A 25,967-nucleotide genomic window follows, 5' to 3' on the forward strand; every position below is an offset into this window, starting at 1 on the left:
ATTTTCTTCTAATAATTTTTTTCTATGTATTTTTCAAATGGGATAATTTTCAGTGATTTATCTTTAAGTTTACTTGGTATTTTATCTATTTTCTGCACCCTGCCATTAATACCATCTAGTGAATTTTTTATTTCACTTGTTGTACTTTTGAGTTCTAAAATTTCCAATTGGCATTTTTAAATATAGTCTCAATTTCTCTACTGACATTCTTTTCTTTCCAATCATTATAAGCATTGTTTTCACTTCACTGAGCAGAATTACGTGATTTAAAATCCTTGTCAGTGATAACATCTGGATCATCTTGGGTTCATTTTCTATTAACTTTTTTCTTCACAATGGGTTAAGTGGATCACATTTCCTTGTTTCTTTGTGTGTCGTGTAAATTTGGATTGTATCCTGGACATTGTCATTTTAGTGCTGTGGAGACTCTGTATTCTGTTATTTTCCTCTAAAGAGTGTTGACTTTTTTAGCAGGTAACTAATTTAATGTGATATAAACTATCAGTTTATCAAATATCAGTTAAGTTATTGTATCCCTAGTTGGGTTTTTGTTGTTTGCATGCAGCCTTGCACATATGTGGTTCAGAGATCAGCTAGAGATTTGGGCAGAGGTAAATAGGTGATTTCTCCTTTACTGTGGCTCTCTCCTTCTCATAGTTCTCCCTTCACTTTCTAGCAGCTGTAATTGCTTTTAACTATGTACTTTGGCATTTCAGGTCAATAAAGCTGTGAGTATGCTATTGGAGTCTTTAGTCACTAAGTATGTGGGGCGTCCCTCACACATAGTGTTTAATAAACATAATTAGGCCAAAATGCAACGTTGAGCATAGAATGTAAGTTTTTAAAAGATATGTATAGTGTGGTATTAATTATAGGAAAATAAAAAAATGTAAAAAATATATGTTCCTTATGGAAATAGACATATATGGTATGTATATAATTATTACCCTGTTTAAAATTTTATCTCATTCAAAATTTCAACACTTTCAATACAAACTATTTCCTCCCCTTTGTTTAATATTTTTCTTTTTAGTATTTGTCAGAACTTAATATACTATGTATTTTACTTATTTATTTTTTGTCTTCCCACTAGAATATTATTTTCACCAAGCAGAGATATTTTTTGTCTTCTCTGTTTGCTGTGTTATAACAAGTTCTAGAACAGTGTTTGACGTATAATAGGCACTCAATAAGTAGTTGCTGAACAAATAAATAAGTAATATAAAATATAAGGACATAACCACAAATTTAGAATAATTTTTGTGAGGGTTTCTAATGTCTCTAAAATGTTTTATTTTTGAAAAGTAAAATAATGCAATGTGACAAAATATTAAGATTTGAAGAAACTGGGTAGTGGTAACATCAGTGTTCATGATTTTTAAAACATTTCTATGTTTGAAGTACTTCATTAAACAATAGAATGGGCAAAAATTTGGAGAAGATTTTGAAGAGCATTGTGTTATAGAGGTTAAGGGAAGAGGAAATTTCAAAAATAAATAGGGAGAGATTTCAAATGCTGGCATTAGTCATCAAGAGATAAACCAATTGTAATTTACTATTAGGAAATTATTACTGACTATTGAAGGAACTTGTTTCAGCCACAATTTGATAGCAGGTAGGGTAGTGAGGAAATGGAGAAATGGAGGCCACTTATTCAGTAAGATAGACACAGCTTTTTGAGGATGAAAAATTTATGCATGTTTGCAAGCAGGATGGGAAAATCCATTGAAAAGATGAGACTTAAAATGCTGGGAAAAAAGAAGATAATTAAAATAGCAAATTCGAGAATAAATAGGAATGTGTATAATTAGAGGCATAGGTTTAGAAAAAGAGGCATTGCATCTGGCAGTGAGAAGAGGCACTACTTCTGCAATAGAAGAAAACAATAAAAGCAATAGAAGCAGGAAGGGTTGAGATAGCTGGAGATAGAAGGAAAAGTGAGGGAGTTCATTGAAGTAGTAAGGCCATATGTTGGAATGGAAAAACTGAGTAATGGATATGGTCCAGGTTCGTGAGTTAATGGGCATGTCAGAAGGCTGAAGCTGTGAGTGCCTACGTTGATGATTAGAGTCTCAGTTATATGGATGCTGTCAGCCTTTGGAGAGTCCGAAGCGTCGGAACTAACCTGAATGGATTGGGTGGCATTTGAGGAGTTTGAGTCGTAATGCTAACAGCAGCCATCACTCACATGTGTCATTGTTCTAGATTCTCATATATATACTTATTTATTCCTGGCAACCTTTAATGTGACTATGATATGGCCATTTTTCAAGTGTGGAAATCAAGGCATGGAGAAGTTAGGTAACTTGCACAAGGTTATGCAGATCATGAGAGGCAAAGTTGGAATTCAAACCCAGGCTAACTTCTGAGTCCATGACCTTAACACCATTATATTCTCTCTTAACTGAGTAATGGGATGGTTAATGGATGAAAAATAGAAAGATTGTTAAGTAGATGAAGGGAGAATAGTTTTCCAACACATACTTTGTCCTTTGTTTCATATTATCCAAGACACCTGTGTGTGTGTGTGTGTGTGTGTGTGTGTGTGTGTGTTAATTTCCAATTACTGTTTTCTTTATTAAAGCCTCAGGCTTCTAAGAAATTTCTGAATAACCCATTGAGCTTTCTTTTAGTCATACAAAGTGTTTATTATCTTCTCAGAAATGTTCATTATATTCATATTTTCTTCAGAATGATTCCAATTTGTTTTTACTCAAAACGAACTCTTCGGCATCATGCTTCACATAATCATTTATCTTTTACTAATAAGTGGAAATTCTCTTTTGGATGTGGTTTTGGAAATGAACAATGACATGGAATGATAGCTGATTAGCCAAACCAGCCTGCCAACTGGGAAGATGACAGAGTCCAATCACATAGGCAACCCAAAGAACCAATTCACTAACCCCTTATGAACATTTTTGCAAATACTGTGAAATTTGAGTACTGTGTGTGCATCATTATGGACAGTTTCCCTGTTATTTGCAGACTTTTTTTTTTTTGTTATTCAGAAGCATCTTCTTGATGTTTGTTCATAATATTTTTCTTAATTGTCCAAGATTTCACCTAAGTTTTTATATATTACACATAATTTAAAATTCTTTCCCTAAATAAGGATCTTTTATTTTCTAAGGTGGAAAAACATTTATTTATCAGCATTAACAGCCATTGTCAACACTGACAGTTCTGCTCCTGTAACTTTTACTAAATTAACCTGCTGTGACCATTGGCCCTCAGCTTTAGCAAATAAAACTATTTGAATGAAGAATGGACATAATGGTTGGCGATTGTGCCATACTTTTAGTTTACAAGGATTTGCGCATCCATTTGATCTGCCCAGTAACTCTTCAGGTGATAGCGCGGGTTTTAATGTTCTCATTTTACAGATAAAGAACTGGAGGTGAAGGGAGATTAGAAGAGGGTCCTTGAGTAAGTGGTAAAAGTGGGTCTTGAATCTGGTTCTTCCCGACTCCAAGTGTCTCTCCACTCTGTAGTGGATTCTTTGGGAATCTTCCTAATGATATGCACGAAGCCCTCGTCTATTGCCTTCCTTTCCCGCTGGCTTCCGTTTTCCAGTCAGGGGCTTCCTAACGTGCCCCTGTCCAGCCAGGATGGCTGCAAGGGAGCACACCCGGGGTCTTCTTGTCTCCAGTCTTTCATCTTCCTTTTCTGTGGCCCTTCCAGCTTCACCATCCGTGGAAATCTCCTCCTTCCTCCAGCCCCAACTTCTAAAGTCTTGTCACAGCCCCCTGGCAGTGGGACCTCCCATCCCTAATCATCAGCAGGACAGCCCATCGCAGAGGGGAGGCGAGGGCAGGGACCGCGGCGCGCCGGGAAGCCATGCTGAGGGTTCCTCCTGCATTTCCTTCCTCACGGTCCTCAGGAGCATCCTCGCGCCCTCCGGCCCCGGCGCTCCAGCCCGCCCCGGATCCGCCTCCCTCTCCTTCCTCCCCGAGGTTGAGACGAAGCGTGGGACGCACCTGGGTCCCTCTCCGGTCACCCCGCTGAGGCTCCGGGGGCTGCACCGGGAGCAGGATTTACAGGCCCGGAGAACGCCAATGGGAGATCCAAATGGTCGGGGACTCCGGCGCTTTAAGAGGCTTTTCTCTGGGAAACACCCGTCCCCTCCGTGCGCCTTATGAATGGAAATACTCCTCCCCCGGTCGAGCCCATTTTCCCATTTCACCAGGAGCCGCTGCCTGCTCTCTCCTTTCGGTCTCCCCGCCCACATCAACGCGGGCAGCTCCAGGAGGGGACGGACAGGAAGCCTTTGGCCGCCTATTAAATCCCACCCATTTCTCCGGGGGCGATTTCCTAACCTTCCGGGACCGAATTCTGCAATTTGATGTGCGTTTTGTCCGAATGGTAGCGACACGGGCCTAAGGGAGGGGGAAAGCGAGGGGGTGGGGGGTGGGGGGTATGCACTCTTTTCCTCGCAACATCGCTGGCGGAGCGAGGGAGCTCACACGACACAGATTTTGGGGCAAAGCCTTTCCATCTGGACAGCACCATGTCCACCAAAGCGGAGCAGTGTAAGTAGCAGCCGGCCCGGCATTCCGGCCCGGCCTCGGCTGGGAGCTATTGCAGCTGCGGCGTTTGCGGCTGCTGGGAGACCTTGGCATTGTGCTGGTGCGGGGGTGGGGGCTGAGGTTGGGGCGGGTGGGGGGTGGGGGGGGTAGAGAAGGTGGGGGAGGGTGGACGTTAATGGCAGCGCGGCGCTGTCCCCGGTGCTGAAAAATAATGCGGTCTTCCTCGGGCTCGAGCTGGGGTTTCGCAAGACTCAGAGACCCTGCGAAATGAAATTAAAATGGGGTCATTCTCGGGAAAAAGAGGCCTCGTATCTTTCAGATAAACATTTCAGTGTCTCTTGTTGGAGTGGGGGAAGGGGGGCGGCGGCAAATCAGGGGCGGGGAACTGTCAGTGGCAACCAAAGCCTGCCTGGCCTTCTGAGCATGCCCAGTTCTTGGTGCTGGAGCCATAGGGGAGTTTGAGTCTGCAGTTTCCACTTCGGGTGGAAGAGGCAAGAAGGGAGAGAAGCGGGAGGGAGCAGGGAGCAGGCAGAATTCTGGATCCAGTAAGAGGAAAATTAACTCACTAATGCCAACACCAATGCCAAAACCAACCACAACCATGCGGTGCTTACGAGAAAGTGAAAGGGGCTCTGGGAAAATGACCTAATTGATCTAATTATTGTTCCAAAGAGCAGGCTTCCTTTGTAGGGCAGCACACATAAACTATAGCAAATAGCACCGGAGGATTTTGGTTGTCCCAGTAATGACTGACTGTGCGTGGTTGGAAGCAACCTGCTAACTCCTTATGGATGGAGTAAGTTTCTAACATGATCCCCATAGTCTGTCTTATTGCAGTGCGCACTAAGTAGGCCTTCGGTATGTGCTTGGTAGGTTGATCGATGTGAAGGCTTTTTCGGAGTGCACTTGAGGGCTTGAGGGATTCAGGAGCTTAAGCTTCTGATTGTAAATAAAAGATGTTTTTATGAAGCAATGAGTTTGAATTTTTAACAATATACCAGAATTTATTCACCTGGATGACTCCTTTCTTCCAAAGCAGTACACATTATATGGATAATGCTGTCACTACTTAAAAGTCTTTGTAATTCTTCTTAGGAATGGCTATTAAAACCGTTTTTTTGAGACACACAAAACAGTAGTCTCATTATTTGAGGACAATTATCTTGTATATGATAAAATGCAGTATGTCATTTATTCACCAGATAAATTGAATAAACTGAAGGCTCATAGAACTCTCAGATTGATGGTTCATTAGAAATTGTGCATGTCCACCTACCACACAGTGCTTGTACTTCTTTGGAAGTACAAAGAAGCTTGTACTTTTTTGGAATCTGGAAGATCTGAGTTTAACTCTTAGTTTTGCTACTGTTTGACCTTGGACAAGATAATTGACCTCTCTGAACTTTATTTCCTCATCTGTAAACCCGAGCTAATCATGTTGATGGGTTGTTGTGATTATAAGTGAGGGAATACATATAAAAGGTTTAGTAGTGAGCCTAGCACACAGAATGTACTCAATAAATGATGGCTATGATAATGATAAGCATTGCCCACTTTTAAATAGTCCATATCCTCTAAATATAGGAAGGTTCCCTTGTGATTTTTTTTTTGCATGTTTCCAAAAGTTAAATCTACACTCAATAAGTTTTGCTTTTACAGAGGTTTTTGAAAAAAATTGGGTGCATTCTGTTTTGAGGAATGGTAGCATAGTTTGAATCCATTAGAACTTCCCACTTGAGGATATCACATCCATATATTATAATAAAGCCAAGTGGTTTTATTATGTATGGTTTTTAAAGGAAAAAACACCACCTGTCATTTGATTGTATAGTTACATATTACGTAAGTAATTTCAGGTTAAAGCCAGTGAGTATTACTGTCCTCTTCCTGTGTTTTCTCTTCCTTGTTATATTTTGAAATGCACTGGATGCTTTTTCTTGTCTCTTTCCTGGGCAATGAATAAAATCTAGCTGTGTATTTGATTTTGTAGTGCTATTAGTGGACTTAAGTAGCTATTTTAGACGTGTTTGTGAAACAGATTTTTTTCATCTGTAGAGGTTGGAAAGGACACCATATTTGGAGCTAGAACATGTGGACTTGAGCTTTGTAGATCCTTCTGATTAATTGTGAGACACTGGACAATTAACTTAATAGTTTTGTGCCTCACAGTTTCCATCTTTAAAGTAAGGAATTGTAGTAGGAGCTGTCTTTGCTTTAGTCTTAAGGGTTTTGGAGGGCAAAGGAGGTAAATGGGAGTACACTGTGGAAAGGATAAGGATGCTTTGGGTGTTAGGTTATGTATCCTTATTTAGAGTGAAGGTAATTTAGGAATCTCTTTTCTTTTTCTCTTAATATACACTAACATGAGTGGATTGACATTTTAGTGCACATTATGTACCTGAAAGTAAAGCAAAACACAATAGGCTGCATAGTTGATGTTCATGAAGGACATATACTTTTTATAAAAAGAATACAGACTGGCAGCATTTTATCCTTGTTCTTGGTAGAAGTTTGGCTAGGGTGAAGGAGCAATAGAAGGAAAGGTCAGGGAATTTTTTTTTCTTCTACTGGGTGTGAAGACTACCAGATAAGGAGAGAATGGGAGAGTTCATTCCTCCTCTGCATTCAGGAGTGTATACAGTACCACTTTCCTAAGGACTGAGGAGAGAGAATTAGGCTTAATATAATGTCAAAATATTATTTCTATTACTCTTCTTCTTGGAGATTCTTGATGTAGATAAAGTTTTAACTGGTTTGACAAGCAGACATAGTTTGGTTGGACCAGCAAGAGAAAGTAATTGCATTTGAATCCAACCCAGATTACTTGATTTACCTTGGAAATGTAATGTATCACAGAGATATGAAAAATGATTTCTATTTTATGTAGTGGCATTTTCTTTTATGAGATAAGTAATAGTGATGAAAGAGAAGCTAGTGGCTGGGCACGGTGGCACACGCCTATAATCTCAGCACTTAGGAGGCCAAGGTGAGTGGATCACCTGAGGTCGGGAGTTTGAGACCAGCCTAACCAACATGAAGAAACCCTGTCTCTACTAAAATTACAAAATTAGCCAGGCGTGGTGGCGCATGCCTGTATTTCCAGCTACTTGGAAGGCTGAGGCAGGAGAATCGCTTGAACCCAGTGGCGGAGGATGGGCTGAGCTGAGATTGCACCATTGCACTCCAGCCTGGGCAACAAGAGCAAAATTCCATCAAAAAAAAAAAAAGAGAGAGAGAGAGAGAAGCATCTCGTTTTAGCAAAGATACAGTTTGGAGCCTTTAAAAAAATATTCAATCTGTTCCCTGTGCTGTCTGCAGAGCCTCAAAACAGGAGGTGAAAGCTTCCTAGCATTTTCGCAAGTGATTGCAGAAGAGTTAATTTTTTTGCCTCCAAATCCTTTTTTTCCTTATAAAGTTCACTGTAGTGAAAACGTTGGCATAATTGATATAGAATTTGGAATGATAAAAATGAAATTTATTTGGAATTCTAAAGAGGAGTCCAACTCCCTCCACCCTAAACTTACTCTGTTTTCTAAGAATTAAAATTGACCAATTGGAAGTACCTTGGGTATGCTCTTTCAAAAGAAGCTCTGCTTTTCATAACAGCAGACATTCAGAGTTGGGATTCTAGAGTCAGACTGCTGCCTCGGTTTGAATCCTGGCTCTGCTCCCTCTAAGCTCTGTGACCTTGGGCAAGTTAACATCTCTAAGCCCTGACCATATCCTCTGTAAAACAGGGATAGTAATAGCTGTTGTGAAGATTAAATGAGCTGATTCATGAACGGTGCTTAGCACAGAATCCTGGCACATAATGAGGAGTTAATAAATGTTAGCAATTATTATTATAATCATCATCAAATATAAAACCTTGTGCTTGCTGCCAAAATGGGAATAATTATGAAGTTTGGATCTAGCCTCCCAGTAACCAAGTATATTTTTGATTACATCAGAGACAAACACTTTTAAGAGTATAGCTGATTAGGAATATACCTTGAAGTTGAACTTGCCCCTCTCCCATGTGTATGTAAGGACCATGCTTGGAGAAATCAATAGATAGTTTTCTTCATTTTTTTGCACATTACATAGTAATATCACTAAAATAGAAAAGTACTTCTTTCAATAGCACTGCAATCGGTAGTCATTTAGAAATCTTTGCACAAGAATATTGCAAACTTCTTATGGAGGAAACTCTATTAGTGTTTTATTAATATATGCAAAAATTAGATTGTGCCTATTATAACCATTTCTGTGGCTGCAGAAAGAAAAATAGCTTTTAGCCCTGTCTTACATGATTTCTCTGCATCCTTTGACACTTGTTGCTGCATTCCTAATTTAAACTTTCGTTTTCTTCTTTCTTTTCTGGCTGTTCCCACTCAGAGTTTTTCTTTTCTTTTCTTTCTTTTTTGAGACAGAGTCTTGCTCTGTCACCAGGTGCCAGGCTGGAGTACAGTGGCAGGATCTCGGCTTACTACAACCTCTGCCTCCCAGGTTCAAGCAATTCTCCTGCCTCAGCCTCCCTAGAAGCTGGGACTACAGGTGCATGCCACCATGCCCAGCTAATTTTTGTATTTTTAGTAGAGACGAGGATTTTCACCATGTTGGCCAGGATGGTCTTGATCTCTTGACCTTGTGATCCGCCTGACTTGGCCTCCGAAAGTGCTGGGATTACAGGCGTGAGCCACCACTCCCGGCCCCGACTCAGAGTTTTCCTTAGGGCTGTCTTCTTCCTGCCTTTAAAAAATTAGGTTCACTCAGAATTCTATCATTAGTTCTCTCTCTTTTTTAAAATCCCACAGATTCTTGACCACATTCCACTTGCATGATATCATCTATGAGGCTGCCTCCCACATACAATCTTCTAGTCCAAACATGTTTCTGGAATTACAGGCCTCCATCTCTACCCAAGCATCTTATACATACACCAAACTCAAACTCATTGTTTTTTGTCCCAAACTTGTACTTCTTTTTAGATCAATCATTTCAGTAAATGGCACCACCTTGCTCATTTATCCAAGTCAAAAAATCATAGTCTTCCTCAAATTTTTGCTCTCTGCCATAACTATTTAACACATTCTCAAGCCTTGTTGATTCTAGATCATCAACAATCTCTGCTCTACCTCTTTGATCTAGTAATAATGAACTATTTTTTTCAGTTCCTCCAATGTATCATGCTCTTTTTGCCTGAAATGCTTTCTTCCCTGCTTCTTGGCCTGTCTAATGCCTACTTATTGCTCAATACTTAGCTTTGAAACCCTGCCTGATTGCCTCTTTCCCCCGTATGCCCTGTTTGTGTGCTAACACTACATTTCAATGAGTTTTCTTGTTGGTTGCCCTAATTTACTTTGTGTGTAGATTGTATTATATTCCTTGCTGTATCTCCAGTGTGCAATCCCTTGTCCAATGCACAGTGTTTGCACAAAGATAGTTTCTTGAATAAGTAAAAATGACTGAAGGTGGATGAAATGTCTTTTATAAGTAAGAATTACATAACCAAGTGTTGATATATCATTAATTTGGAGATTTTACATTTTTGTTAATGTGAAGTTCTGCATTCTGGGCAATGTGAATATTGCACAAAATGCATGCTCCTCAAATGGACTTACAGGAAAATAAAACTACAGTTGTCAAAAGTACTTAAAATTATATAACAAGTTACATTTTTCTTGAACATTCATTTTGGTTTTGGTTCTGTCCGATTAGCTAAATTTTCCTCTTACCATATTCAAAATAGTAATAATGATTCCTAAAGTGGTAGGCAATTTTAGCACACAGCCAGGTGTTTTTCTTAAGATAAAGTGGCAATATATCTAAAGTCAGGGACTCTTCAGACTGTAGTTTTACTTGGATCCTGTTCAAGTTTCATGTACTCAACCGATAAATAAGCTTTAAGTTGGGATTCTTATTTTGCACTATTATTCTGTTGGAAATTCACATGCACTTATTTCTTACATTTTGAAAAGATATGGATAGTTCTGCATAGATAAACGTATCTATTGGCTTAGAAATGAAATATTTCCAGCATCAAAAAGTACATTAAGCAAAAATGTATTCTTATCAATATGCTAGCTTTCTGTAACATGAAAAGCTCAACAATTTCATTTAGAACTTTTAGCTTCTTTCAGTCCATTTATTCTAGGTGTCTTGTTTTTTTCTCCTTCTGGACTTTTCAAGACTAATGTTACCGACAGCATACATGTGAGTCTCATTTGATATTTGATGTGGGATTAAAACTGGAGTGGTGTTCAGCCTTTCAGGGGATCTTTCGCTTTTATTGGTCTTCCAATAGAATAAAATTAAAAAGATATAGTTGTGTGTGTATATATATTTATTTATGTATATATACATGCACAAATGCATGTGTGTGTATATATTTATTTATGTATATATACATGCACAAATGCATGTGTGTATACATATAATTTTTTTTTTTTTTTTTGAGATGGAGTCTTGCTCTGTCACCCAGGCTGGAGTGCAATGGTGCAATCTCGGCTCACTGCAACCTCCACCTCCCAGGTTCAAGCCTAAGCCTCTTGAGTAGCTGGGATTACAGGTGCCCACCACCATGCCTGGCTAATTTTTGCATTTTTAGTAGAGACGGCGTTTCATCATGTTGTCCATACTGGCCTCGAACTCCCGACCTCAGGTGATCCATCCGCCTCTGCCTTCCAAAGTGCTGGGATTACAGGCTTGAGCCACCGTGCGTGGCCAAATTTTTAAAATTGATAACAACTTTCTGAGTTTTTCTCATCTGTAAAAAAGTAAGAGCAGGGAAATAAAATAGCACTCACCTCATAGACTTGTTGTGAGGCTTAGAGAGTTAAAAGGATAAAGTGCTTAGAACAGTGCCTGGCACATGGGGAACACTATAAAAATGCTGTCATAGTTATAGTTTTAAGAGTCTTAAAAACAGTCTTCAGAGAGTTATAAGTTTATATTTAATTGTTGTTCAATTTTTTTCAAGTTAAAGAAAAGTTTGCTGTGTGACAGACTGAATTTTTCGTCTGAATTGTGTAGTACGTTCTGAATCAAAGTACATCCGAAAAAAAAATACATCTGAATTTTGACTACTGGTTGATCATGGGAAGGCCAAGGGGGCAGATCACTTAAGCCCAGGAGTTAGAGACCAACCTGGGTAACATCACAAAACCCCTGTCTCTACAAAAAAATTTAAAAAATAGCCAGATGTGGTGGCATGTGCCTGTGGTCTCAGCTACACAGGAGGCTTAGGTGGCAGAATCACCTGAGCCCAGTAAGTTGAGGCTGTGGTGAGCTGTGAATGCACCACTGCACCCTAGCCTGGACAACAGAGTAAAACCATGTCTCAAAAAAAAAAAGTTGGCACTTGTAAAAGGACTCAATACCCCATACGTTCATATGACCCTCACTAGTGCAGAGTATGGAATCTATATTTCAACTAGAAATATTCCCTTAGCTCTTTGTGTAACAATATGAAGTTGCTGGCTTGCTAAAACTGCCAGATCTTTTCCATAGGAATAACTGCTAAGCCTGTTTTACTTCATTCTCTATCTGTGCAGCTGAAAGACGTAGGACTTTGTTTAACCCTGTATTAGTTTCCTAGAGCTGCTGTAACGAATTAGCACAGACTGGGTGGTGCAAAACAACAGATTATTCTCTTACAGTTCTGGAAGCCAGAAGTCTGAAATCAAGGTGTTGGCAGGGCTGTGCTCTCTCTGTAGGTTCTAGGGAAAAATCTCCCTTCCTTGTCTCCTAGCTTCTGGGGGTTTTTGGCAATCTTTGGCATTCCTTGGTTATAGCAGTATCACGCCAATCTCTGCCTCCATCTTTACACAGCCTGTGTCTCTGTATCCCAACCTCTCTCTCCTTCCTCTTATAAACACACGTCATTTGATTTGAAGCCCAGCTTAATCCAGTATGACCTAATCTTAACTTGATTATATCTGCAAAGACCCTACTTCCAAATGAGATCACATTCACAGTACCAGGATTAAGACTTGAGCATACCTTTTGGGGGATGCAATTCAATCCACTACAAACCTTATTACAATTTGTCTTATTAATGTTATTTCATTGTTATCTCTGATTCTATAATCTGACATATTAGCCATTCTTCCACTGGTTTTGTATCAACTACCAAAACCATATGCATTCCTATCGGAAGTATCCAAAATAACAATGTTGGCTGGGCGCGATGGCTCACGCCTGTAATCCCAATGCTTTGGGAGGCTGAGGTGGGTGGATCACGAGGTCAGTAGTTCAAGACCAGCCTGGCCAAGATGGTGAAACCCCATCTCTACTAAAAATACAAAAATTAGCCCAGCGTGGTGGCAGGTGCCTGTAATCCCAGCTACTGAGAGGCTGAGGCAGGAGAATTGCTTGACCTGGGAGATTGTAGTGAGCCGAGATCTTGCCATTGCACTCCAACCTGTGAGACAGAGCAAGACTCCATCTCAAAAAAAAAATGTTGACAGGAAGAAAGAAGCACAAAAACCCTGTGAGTGTCATGCCATTAAATAACTTTTTTCAAGTTAGCTTTGAGTCATTAATCAATGTATTTTAAATATGAATTTCACTAGGTACAAATCTATCCTATCATGGTACCACTCAATCTATATATTTCATCAACTTGTCTATTCTCTTATTCAGCAAATATTTATTGGGTGTCTATAATGTGTTGGGCACGGTCCTAGGCTCTGGAGGAGCTTACAGATGATTCTCCAAGTGCATCCTACTTTGCTGAGATGTATATACTCTCTAAAACTTTTCTTCGATGCCCTGTCTAGATCCCTGAAAAAATAGGAAGTTGAAATGAACTTGGCATGACTTATTCATAGAAAGCCAACAGTTCTTCCTGTGATCATTATTACTCTTTATTTTAACTGGAGGCTAAATTTTTGTGGAGAATTTTTTAAGAATCTCCACTCTCCCATTCAATCTTGTTCTTAAAAGTAATGTTTTAAGCAAGTTTCACTGGCTTTCTTTTTCATTCTTTTTTTTTCACATAACCCTCATTACGTTAGATCTTTTTCATTCTTCCAGAATAATTTTATAAGCAAGTTGAATAACTCCAGGAAAAAGCCTGATAGTATTTTTGTGAGTATCACATTGCATTTATAGAACAACTTACTTTAGGGAGAAGTGACATCTTTCTGATACTGAATCTTACTCTTTCTAAAAGCATGGCATGTCTTTCCATTTGGTGAAGTCTGTGCCTTTGTAGGGATGCTTTTTTCTCATATAGATTTTAGAATTTCTTAGTGAGCTCTTGCTTAGTATTTTCTTTCATCCTTTTTTTGCCCTCATAATTGAGATGTATCATTTCTTCTATTTTAAAATTTTGAATACATGAAGGCTATTGATTTTTTGTATGCTGATTTTATAACTTTATTTTACTAAATTTTTTTTGTAGTCATTTTTTTCATCTATTCTTTTGGATTTTCAAGATATACAATTATATGCTCTGTAAATAGAAAATAGTTTTATCATTTCTTTTCTACTAAATTTTTATGCCTCTAATTGCTTTCTTTTTTCTAATTGCATTGGTAAATATCTCCAATACAATGTAAAATTTAGTAGAGAGAGTGGGTGTTCTTGGCTTGTGTTTCAGTTTAGTAGGAAAGCCTCTAGTATTTCTCTTTTAAGTAAGATATTCTTTTAGGCTGAGGTAATATACTAAGGCAGTATCTATCAATTTTTATTTTGTTAAAGTTTTTTTTTTTTTAACCTAAATAGGTGTTGAGTCAAATTCATTTTCTGCATCTATGGAGACCATATTGCTTCCTCTCTTAACTTTATTAATATGCTGGGTTGAATTTTGTCATATTTTAAGAATTTTTGCATTGATATTAGTAAGTTAGATTGGTTCATAGGTGTTTTTCTGGGGGGTAGAGTGGGAAGTAATTTTAGTCAGGACCTGGGAACAGTGTGATACTCACTACATAAAGTGAGCCTGGACATTTTGCTTCCCTTTCTGTACTCTGGAATAATTAAATAGCACTGGTGTTATCTGGTCTTTAAATGATTTTTGTAGTTCCCCAGTAAAATCATCTGGCCTGGTGCTTTTTTTGTAGTGGAACTCTTTAGCTTCCTTCTCTATTTGTTCTATGACACTGTTCTATTTAGACTTTCTGTTTCTACTGGGGTCAATTTTGGTAAGTTTTATTTCTCTAAAAAATTATGCATTTCATCTAAGTTTCAAATTTGCTTGCATAGAATTATGCAAATGAGTCTCAGAAATTTTAAAAATTCCTCTGTTTTGATGTTTAATTTTTGCTTGTTATTTCTAATGTATACAGGCAGACCTCTGTATCTGGGGATTTTTGTATCCATGGATTCAACCAACAATAGATAAAAATATTTGGAAAAAAAACAATAAAAAATAACAGTACAATACAAAAATGGAGTATGACAACTATTCCTATAGCATTACATTGTATTAGGTATTGTAAACTAGAGATGATTTAAAGTATACAGGAGGATGTGCATATAGGTCATATGCAAATACTATATCTTTTGTTTTTTTGAGACAGTCTCATTCTGTTACTCAGGCTGGAGTGCAATGGCACAGTCTCAGCTCACTGCAGTCTCTGCCTCCCAGGGTCAAGCAATTCTCCTGCTTCAGCCTCCTGAGTAGCTGGGATTACAGGCATGCACTACCAGGCCCAGCTAGTTGTTTTTATCTTTTTAGTAGAGAGAGGGTTTCACCATATTGGCCAGGCTGGTCTCGAACTCCTAACCTTGTGATCCACCTGCCTTGGCCTCCCAGAGTGCTGGGATTACAGGCATGAGCAACCACGCCCCGCCGCTATATCATTTTATATAAAGGACTTGAACATCCAAGGATTTTGGTACCTGCAGGAAGTTGCGGGTGGGGGTGGATCTAGGAACTAACCCCTGGTGGATACTGAGGGAAGACTGTATTTAATGTTGTATATTTGTGCTTTCTCCCCTGCCCACTTTAAAAAATTGGGTTAGTGGTTTATCTATTTTTCTAATTTCTTTTTCAAGAAACCAGTTATTTTGATTTATTTATTACTTCCAGTTTTTGGCATTTCTAAATTAATTTGTTTTTATTATTTATTTTTGATTACTTTTTCCTTGATTTCTTTGTTTTATTTTGGTATTCTTCTAACTTTTTGAGTTGGTTTTAATTTATTTTCTTAAAAAATTGTTATTGACATAGGCATTTCGTACAATATATTTTTCTTTGGACACTTCCTTTAGTTGTAGCCTACAGATTCTGATTATGTCAGGCTTTATTATAACTATTTTCAAGAAATTCTGCAATTGAATTTTGTATATTTGCCTTTAACCTAAGAGTGGTTTAAAAGTGTATAAATTTCCATGTGGAAGGGCATTTTTGTTTGTCTGTTTTGTTGTTGATTTCTAATTTTATTGTATTATGGTCTGAGGATGCTAGTTACATCATTTCTATTCTTTAGCACATTGAGGTTTTCGCTGTGTCAAAGATTTAGTCAGTTTTTCTGAATACCACATCTGTACTTGAAGTTGTAATCTCTATTATTATTGATACAATAATATGAGTTTGATGTATATGTATACGATCTACCTTGTTAATGTTGTTTAGGTCTTCTATACCTTTTTAAAAATTTTAGTCCACTTGATCTTGGATTGTGAGAGGTATGTTAAAGTTTCCTTTTTTAGTGAGTTTCTGTCTATTTCTCCTTGTATCTTCTGTAGGTTGCTGCTTAATCCAAGTTATTACTGTGTTACTGGGTGCATAAATACTAATAACTAATATCTTCATTGTGAATTGTAGACTTAAACACTATAAAGTACACTTCTTTATCTATTTTAATGCTTTTTGATCTGAATTCCACCTTGTCAGGTATTATGACTCTGACCCCGTTTTCTTTTTATTTGTGTTTGCCTAATATATCTTTTGCCATCCTTTTATTTTTAACTCTTTTGAATCTCTTTGTTTTAGGTGTGTCTCTTATATTCTGCATAGTGTTGGATTTTGCTTTATTAGCCAATCTGAAAATCCTTTTCTTTTAATAGGTGAGTTAAGCCCATTTACATCTACTGATATGATTAATATGTTTGGCCTCAGTTCTATCATCTTGTTTTATTTTTACGCCTTTTATATCTAAACTCTTTCATTATGCAATGGGTTTTATTTGCTCATTTTTTCTGTTGGTTAACTTTATACCAATACTTCTATATAATACTGCAAGTCCACTTGTTTTTGGACTAAGTAGTTCCCTACATTGAATAATATTGCAATTAGCTTATAACCTCTTCTCTCTCCCCTCCTTCTAACCCAGTATCTGATATAATATAGTGTCATTTTGTTTGCAATTAATACCTACTAAACAATCATATCCATATGCCCTCCGTGCCCCCTGATTTTTGATAATTGTATTATATATACTACAGTTTCTTTCTTATAATCATGGTTTAGCTTTGTGTTACAGGTAAATTTATATTTAATACTCATCACTCATTCTTATACTGCTGTCTTTCAGTCTTTTTGGTTGTCCAAATCTCCATTTCTAATAGATTCTTTAGGAAGGGCTTACAGAATCAATTATTGCCTGAGTTTTGGCAAGTTTATAATAGTTTGCAACTTTGTACTAGGAAGTCAGCTTGGGTGGATATAAAATCTTTGACTTATATTTCACCTGCTTATTTTAAATTTGTCACATCATTTTTTTTTTTTGGCATTAAGAATTGGTGAAAAGTCCAATGACAATCTTGTTTTCTTAGTGGCTTAGTCTTTTTATAAATCTTCTTTTAACTAGCCTTAACTATAATATGATTCATTGTTGGTCATGCTGAAATAATTGCAGTATGTCCTTTCAATAATTTCAATATATATATTTTTTAATTTTAGGAAATACAGTTTCTGGAGATACAGTTTTAATACTTGTTTTGTTCCATTGTTTGGCATTTTCTCTTGCAATCCCTATCATACATATGTTGGGTATTTTTTGCTTTTCTTCTGTATGGATCATTTTCTATTGTATGTTTTAAAACTCTCTTTCTTCATTTCATTTAGATTTTTTTAGAATTCCCTATACAATATACCTTTATTAGTCTACATGTGAACTAGCCTATTCATGGTGATTCTACATGTATATAGAAATATATATTGATTTAGCCCTTAATTTGAAATGTTAGATATAAATAAAAAAGTCAACAACATTCAGTTGAATATTATCTTACTTTGCATAAATTCAACTTATTCATTATAAATAAGTACAAGCATTTGACTACTATCACCATGTCTTCTAATTTAGACATACCCAAATACATACATATTAGGATACGTGTCATTTTGTCCTTTTTTTGTTTATGTGGAAATAGTGACAAATAATAAAATTCACCAATTTGCAGAGTGCAGACTGATGAATTTTGCTAAGTATATACAGTCATATAACCACTACCACAATAAAGATAAAGACCCATGTCCCAGCCGGATATGGTGGCTTATACCTGTAATCACAGCACTTTGGGAGGCCAAGGTGGGCGGGTCAGTTTAGGTCATGAGTTTGAGACCAGTTTGGCCAACATGGCAAAACCTTGTCTCTACTAAAAATTCAAAAATTAGCCAGGCACGTTGGCACATGCCTGTAACCCCAGCTACTTGAGAGGCTGAGGCAGGATAATTGCTTGAGCCCAAGAGATCGAGGTTAAAAAGAGCCGAGATCGTGCCACTGCACTCCAGCCTGGGCAACAGAGGGAGATTCAGGCTCAAAAAAAAAAAGACCCTTAAGACCCTTATCCTTACCTTAAAAAGATTCCTTGTATTCTTTGCTCTTGTTCCCTTCCTTCAACTCCCAGTTTCAGAAAGACATTTCTTTATTAGTGTTGCCTTTTATAGAATTTCATGTAAATGGAATCATGCAGTGCACAGTCTTTTCTGTCTGACTTCTTTTATTTAGCATAATGTTTTGGAGAGTCACTAATGTTGGGTTAATTGATATTTTGTTTGTTTTTATTGCTCTATATAGTCCATGGCTTATGTATATTACAATTTGTTTATTCATTCACTCATTGATAGAAATTTGGATTGTTTCCAGTTTGGGGCCATTATGAATAATGCTGCTATGAATATTTGCATACCTGGTTCCATGTGAACATATGTTTTTATTTCTCTAGGTTGGATACTTAGGAGTGGAATTGCTTGATAGTATGGTAAATAAATGTTTACCATTATAAGGTATTGCTATGCTATTTTGCAAAGTGGCTGTAACGTTTTATGTTCCCACCAGCAATGTAAGAGAGAGTTTTAGTGGATCTGCATCTTCACCAACACTTGGTATTCACAGTCTATTTAACTTTAGTCATTCTAGTTGGTATGCAGTGGTATCTTGTGGTTTTAATTAGCATTTCTCTGAGGATTAGTGATGTTGAAAATCTTTTTATGTGCTTATTCACTATTTGTATATCTTCTTTTAGGAAATGTCTGTCCCAATCTTTGGTCTATTTTTATTGTGTTTTTTTTTTTTTTTGTCTTTTTATTGAGTTGCAAGAATTCTGTATATATTCTGAATACAAGTTTGTTGTTTTGAAACATTTTGCTTCCAATTTGTGGCTTACCTTTGTGTTTTCTTAGCAATGACGTTTGAGAAGCAAGACTTTTAAATTATAAAGCCGATTTGCAATTATTTTCTTTTATCCTTTGCACTTTTGGTATCTTGTTTAAGGAATCTTTGCCTAAAGCCATGTCACAAAGATTTTCTTCAGTATTTTTTTCTAGAAGTTTAATGGTTTTATCTCTAACATTTAGGTTTATAAACATTTTTGAGTTAATTTTTATGTATAATGTGAGGTAAAGTTTGAGGTTCATTATTTCCATGTACAATATCCAGTTGTATCTTAACTCTATTAAGTTATCTCAGTGCCTTTGTTAACAGTCAATCACCCATATATGTGGTGGGTCTGTTTCTGGACTCCATTTTGTTTATTCATCTATCCTTATGTCGATGGCATATGATCTTTAGTACTATCAGTCTTCCAACTTTTTTCTTATTTTCAAAATTGTTTCAGCTGTTTTAAGTTCTTTGCTTTCCATTCTAAAATGTAAATTTTAAAATCAACTTGTAATCTGCTTCAGAGGAAGCTTATTTGGATTTTGGTCTATAGATCCATTTGGAGAGATTTACTTTCTTAACAACATTGAGTCTTCCAATCCTTGGAATGACATATATCTAAACTTATTTATGTCTTGTTTAATTCTCTTTTGCAATATTTGCGAGTTGTAACATCTTTCATTAAATTTATTCCTAAGTATTTTTGTGCGTGGATTTTTTTTCAAGTTTTGTTTTATAATTATTTGTTGTTAGTATAGATAAATACAATAGCTTTTTCATGTTGGTCTTACATCCTGTACCCCTGCCACACTCACATATATTTGATTAGTTGTTTTTAAAAAGAAAAAAAAAAATCTATATATATATATAGATATAATTAAAGGTTTTCAACATGCATTGTCATGCCATTTGTGAATAAAGATAGTTTTACATTTACCTTTACAATCTGTATGCCTTTTAGTTCTTTTTATTGCCTATTGCACTGGCTACGACCTTCAGAACAATACTAAATAAAAGTGATGTGAGTGAGTGTTCTTGTCTTGTTCTTGACCTTAGATAGAAAGCTTTGAGCATTTTGGAATATTAGACCAACCTTGCATTCCTTTATTCCTGAATAAAATCATATTTGGTCATAATGTATATATTTAAAAAATATTGTTGGATTCAGTTTTCTAATATTTTGTTAGGGAGTTTTGTATCTGTGTTTTCTTGAGATATATTGGCCGGTAGTTTTCTTTTCTTGTGATATCCTTGTCTGGTTTTGAAATCAGGATAAAATTGGCTTCATAAAATGAGTTATTTTCTGAAAGGGTTTGTGTAGAATTGATAATGATTCCTTGATTTTTTAAAATAAAGGCACCATCAAAGCTATCAGAGCCTGGAGGTTCATTTTTTGTGGGAAGGTTTCAAATTTTAAATTCAGTTTCTTCAAGTGATAAAGAGCTGTTTACCATTTTTGTTTGCTTTAAATTCTTCTTAGGTCAGTTATGGCTATTTGTGTCTTTTAAGGAATTTGTCCATGTTGTCTAGTTGCCATTTATTGGTATAAAGTTATTTGTAATAATCACTTATAATTCTTTTTATATCTATGGAATTTGTTGCTATGTTCCTTTTTTATTTCTGATATTGGCAATTTATGTCTCTTTTTTTCTTCACCTGTCTGGTTAGAGGTTTATAAATTTTATTGATCAACCAACTTTTGGTTTCAATGATTTTCTCTGTTTCCTATTTTATTAATTTTTGTACTTATTTATACCGTTTCCTTCCTTTGGTTTGTTTTGGTTTTAATTAGGTCTTCTTTTTCTAGTTTCTGCAAGTGAAAATTATATTATTAATTTGAAATCTCTTTTTTTTAATATAGGCACTTGAAAGCCATGCATTTCTTTGTAAGCCCTGCTTTAAGTGCATTCTACAAGTGTTGCATTTTCATTATTCAGTTCAAAATATTCTCTAATTTATCTTGCAATACTTTTCTTTGACCCAAAGTTTCTTTAGAAGTAGGCGGAGGATCCAAGATGGCTGAATAGGAACACCTCTGGAGTGCAGTTCCCAGCAAGAACAACACAGAGGGTGAGTTATCACTGCATTTCCAAATGAGTTTTCGCTGCCCACAGACCAAGAGATTCCAAGTGCCACGAGTTTCCAGCATGGCTGCTTCAGCTGGTGCCACGGGTTGGCACACAGAAACTCACACAAATCTGGGCGGCTGTTTCAACTAGCACCTGGAATGCCTGGGAGACAGAGCTGCCCATTCAACTTAAAGGGAGGAGGCTGAGACAGGGAGCCAGGTGATCTGGCTCAGTGGGTACTACCCCCACAAAACAAGCAATCTGAAATGCTCTGGATTGAGAGTTTTGCAGCAAGCGCAGCTGGACTCAGGACAGTCCAGCTTGGTGGGGGGAAGGGCGTCTGCCACTACTGAGGCAGTCCACCAATACCAAGGCAGTCTGCCATTCCTAACTGCCTCAAGGAAGTTCACACAGCAGCTGGGCAGAGCCCGCCACAGCTCAGCAATGCCTCTGCTGGCAGACTGTGACTAGACTATCTCCATGCAGGGCACAGCATCTATGAAAAAAGGCAGCAGTACATCAAGAACTTATAAATAAAGCCCGACCTTCCTAGGACAGAGCACCTGAGAAAAGAGGCAGTTGTGAGTTCCACTGCAGCAGACTTAAACGGACCTGCCCAGCAGCTCTGCATAGAATAATGGAGCTCCCAGCACAGCACTTGAGCTCCTATAAGGGACAGAGTGTCTCCTCAAGCAGCTCCCCGACCCCCGTATACCCAAAGAAACACCTCATAAAGGAGAGCTCAGGCTGACATTTGGCAGGTACCCTTCTGGGACGAAGATAACAGAAGAAGAAACCAGCAGCAACCCTTATTGTTCTGCAGCCCCCATGGATGATCCCCAGGCAAGCAGGGTCTGGAGTGGACCCCCAGCAGTCCTGCAGCAGAGGAGCCTGACTGCTAGAAGGAAAACTAAGAAATAGAAAGAAATAGCTTCAACATCAACAAAAAGGATGTCCACTCAGAGACCCCATCTGAAAGTCACCAACTACAAAGACCACAGGTAGACAAAGCCAAGAAGATGGGAAGAAACCAGTGGAAAAAGGATGAAAACACCAAAAGCCAGAATGCCTCTCCTCTTCCAAGGGATCAGAACTCCTCACTAACAAGGGAACAAAGCTGGATGGAGAATGAATCTGATGAACTAACAGAAACAGGCTTCAGAAGGTGGGTAATAACAAACTTCTCAGAGCTAAAAGAACATGTGCTAACCCAATGCAAAGAAACTAAGAACCTTGAAAAAAGGTTAGATGAAGTGGTTACTAGAATAAACAGCTTAGAGAAGAATATAAATGACTTGATGGAGCTGAAAAACACAGCACGAGAACTTCACAAAGCATACACAAGTTTCAATAGCCGAATCGACCAAGCAGAGGAAAGAATATCAGAGACTGAAGATCAACTCAATGAAATAAAACGAGAAGGCAAGATTAGAGAAAAAAAAGTGAAAAGAAATGAAGCCTCCAAGAAATATGGGATTATGTGAAAAGACCTAATTTACATTTGATAGGTGTACCTGAATGTGACGAAGAGAATGAATCCAAGCTGGAAAATACTCTTCAGGATATTCAGGAGAACTTCCCCAACCTAGCAAGGCAGGCCAATATTCAAGTCCAGGAAATACAGAGAACACCACAAAGATATTCCTCAAGAAGAGCAACCCCAAGGCACATAATCGTCAGATTCGCCAGGGTTAAAATGAAGGAAAAAATGCCAAGGACAGCCAGAGAGAAAGGTCGGGTTACCCACAAAGGGAAGCCCATCAGACTCACAGTGGATCTCTTGGCAGAAACCCTACAAGCCAGAAGAGTGGGGGCCAATATTCAACATCCTTAAAGAAAAGAACTTTCAACCTAGAATTTCATATCCAGCCAAACTAAGCTTCATAAGTGAAGGAGAAATAAAATCCTTTATGGACAAGCAATTACTCAGAGATTTCATCACCACCAGGCCTGCTTTACAAGAGCTCCTGAAAGAAGCACTAAACAAGGAAAGGAACAACCAGTACCAGCCACTCCAAAAATGTACCAAATGGTAAACACCATCAACACAATGAAGAAAATGTGTCAACTAATGGGCAAAACATCCAGCTAGCATCAAAATGGAAGTATGAAATTCACACATAACAATATTAACCCTAAATGTAAATGGGCTAAATGCCTCAATCAAAAGACACCAACTGGCAACTTGGATAAAAAGTCAAGACCCATCAGTGTGCTGTATTCAGGAAACTCATCTCACGTGCAAGGACACACATAGACTCAAAATAAAGGATGGAGGAAGATTTATCAAGCAAATGGAGAGCAGAAAAAAGCAGGAGTTGCAATCCTAGTCTCTGATAAAATAGACTTTAAACCAACAAAGATCAAAAGAGACAAAGAAGGGCATTACATAATGGTAAAAGGGTCAATGCAACGAGAAGAGCTAACGATCCTAAATATATATGCACTCATTAGACAGATCAACGAGACAGAAAATTAACATGGATATTCAGGACTTGAATGCAGATCTGGACCAAGAGGACCTAATAGACATCTACAGAAATCTCTACCCCAAATCCACAGAATATACATTCTTCTCAGCACCACATTGCACCTACTCCAAAATTGACCACATAATTGGAAGTAAATCACTCCTCAGCAAATGCAAAAGAATGGAAATCATAACAGTCTCTCAGACCACAAGGCAAAAAATCTGGAGACAACAGATGCTTGAGAGGATGTGGAGAAATAGGAACACTTTTACACTGTTGGGAGTGTAAATTAGTTCAACTATTGTGGAAGACAGCATGGCAATTTCTCACAGACCTAGAAATAGAAATTTCATTTGACCCAGCAATCCCATTACTGGGTATATATCCAAAGGATTATAAATCATTCTGTTATAAAGACACATGCACACGTATGTTCACTGTGGCACTGTTTACAATAGCAGAGACCTGGAACCAACCAAAATGCCCATCGATGATAGACTGGACAAGGAAAATGTGGCACATATACACTATGGAATACTATGCAGCCATAAAAAGTGAAGACTTTGTGTCCTTTGTAGGGACGTGGATAAATCTGGAAACCATCATTCTCAGCAAACTGACACAAGAACAGAACATCAAACACCGTATATTCTCACTCATAGGCGGGTGTTGAACATTGAGAACACATGGACACAGGGAGGGGAGCATCACACACTGGGGTCTGTTGGGGGGTCCAGGGGAGGCACAGTGGGGGTATGGAGAGGTTGGGGAGGGATAACATGGGGAGAAATGCCAGATATAGGTGACAGGGGGATGGAGGCAACAAACCACATTGCCATGTATGTACCTATGCAACAATCCTGCATGATCTGCACACATACCCCAGAACCTAAAGTACAATAAAAAAAGGTGTGTGTGTGTGTGTGTGTGTGTGTGTGTTTGTTTTGGATGGAGTTTTGCTCTATTGCCCAGGCTGGAGTGCAGTGGCCTGATCTCAGCTTACTGTAGCCTCAACCTCCCAGGTCCAGGTGATTCTCTTGCCTCAGCCTCCCGAGTAGCTGGGATTACAGGCATGTGCCACCATGCCTGGCTAATTTTCATTTTTAGTAGAGACGGGGTTTCACCACATTGGCCAGTCTGTCTCAAATTCCTGACCTCAAGTGATCTACCTGCCTTGGCCTCCCAAAGTGCTAGGATTACAGGTGTCAGCCACCACACCCAGCCTAGAAATGTGTTATTTTCAAATATTTGGGATTTTCCTGGTTACCTTATTTTTGATTTCTAACTTAATTCTATTTTTGTTAGAGAATATATTCTATATGCTTTCAATCTTTTGACATTTATTAAGATTTGTTTTATGGCCTCAAATAGTCTATATTGGTAAACATTCTATGTGCCAATTGAAAAGAAATGTATTCTGCAATTGTTGGATGATGTGTTGAAGTCTTCTATGCATTTGCTGATTTTTGTCTAGTTTTTCTAATAGTTGCTGATAAAAACATATTTCAGTCTTTAGATTAAGGAATTCCTTTTTCCCTTTAAATCTGTCATTTTGGCTTCGTGTGTTGGTAGAAGCTCTGTTATTAGGTTCATATACATTTATGACATGTTTTCTTGTTGAGTATCCCTTTTATTTTTATGAAATGTCTTTCTTATCCTCATTAATATATTTTGCTTTGAAATCTATTTTATCTGATATTAATATTCCTACTCCAGACTACTTTCATATACTGTTTTTCTGGCTTATGTTTCCCATCCATTTCCTTTCACCTTTTAAAGTTTTCCTACTGTCTTTTTAAGTATTCTTTTTTGCATTTTTAAACTAATGGTTGACTGAGCAATTATTATGTACTCCCTTAATTTTTCACAGTTAATAATGTACTACTTTATTTAAAATATAGAAATCTTGCAACTTTATGGCCCCATATCCCTCTTTAGTTTATACTGTTTTATGTAATACATCTACATATGCTATAAACCCCACAAGACAATGCTATAACTTTAATTTTAAAGTTACATGGTTAATAGAGAAATTAACAACAAAAAAAAGAAAGTCTAGTCTTATACGTTTACCAAGATATTTACCATTTCTGGTGCTCTTTGTTGTTGTCGTTGCTGTTTGTTTTTTTGAGGACTTAAGTTTCTGTCTGAAATTTATTTCTCTTCAGCCTGAAAAACTTTCCTTAGCATAAAATTTTTACTGTAGCTCTACTTGTGACCAAATGTTTTAGATTTCTTTTGCCTGAAAAAGTCTTTATTTTGCTTTTATTCTAAAGATTTTTGCTAAATATAGGATTTTGCTTTGACAGTTTTTTTCCTTTGAGTACTTTAAATATGTTATTCCCTCTGACCTTCTTGGTT

The 25,967-nt window shown here is 37.5% G+C and overlaps 1 protein-coding gene across 5 annotated transcripts in view; it reads left to right on the forward strand.

Moving 5' to 3' along the window:
- The first annotated feature begins 4,291 nt into the window (after positions 1–4,291).
- UNC79 (unc-79 homolog, NALCN channel complex subunit) overlaps positions 4,292–25,967 on the forward strand; it is a 272,118-nt gene continuing 250,442 nt past the window's right edge. For 2 of the 5 annotated variants that reach the window (XM_021675722.2, XM_021675723.2), the window contains exon 1: positions 4,414–4,532. In XM_021675722.2, coding sequence (XP_021531397.2) covers positions 4,511–4,532 — 22 coding nt within the window. In that variant the 5' untranslated portion in view covers positions 4,414–4,510. Of the gene's footprint in view, positions 4,348–4,413; positions 4,533–21,082; positions 21,137–25,967 lie in introns of those variants that run through there. The other 3 variants (XM_064375185.1, XM_064375187.1, XM_064375186.1) reach the window with 3 other exon arrangements.

The sequence above is a fragment of the Aotus nancymaae genome, unplaced genomic scaffold, assembly GCF_030222135.1.
Source record: "Aotus nancymaae isolate 86718 unplaced genomic scaffold, 86718_ANA_hifiasm-v0.15.2.pri h1tg000011l, whole genome shotgun sequence".
Classification (NCBI taxonomy): domain Eukaryota; kingdom Metazoa; phylum Chordata; class Mammalia; order Primates; family Aotidae; genus Aotus; species Aotus nancymaae.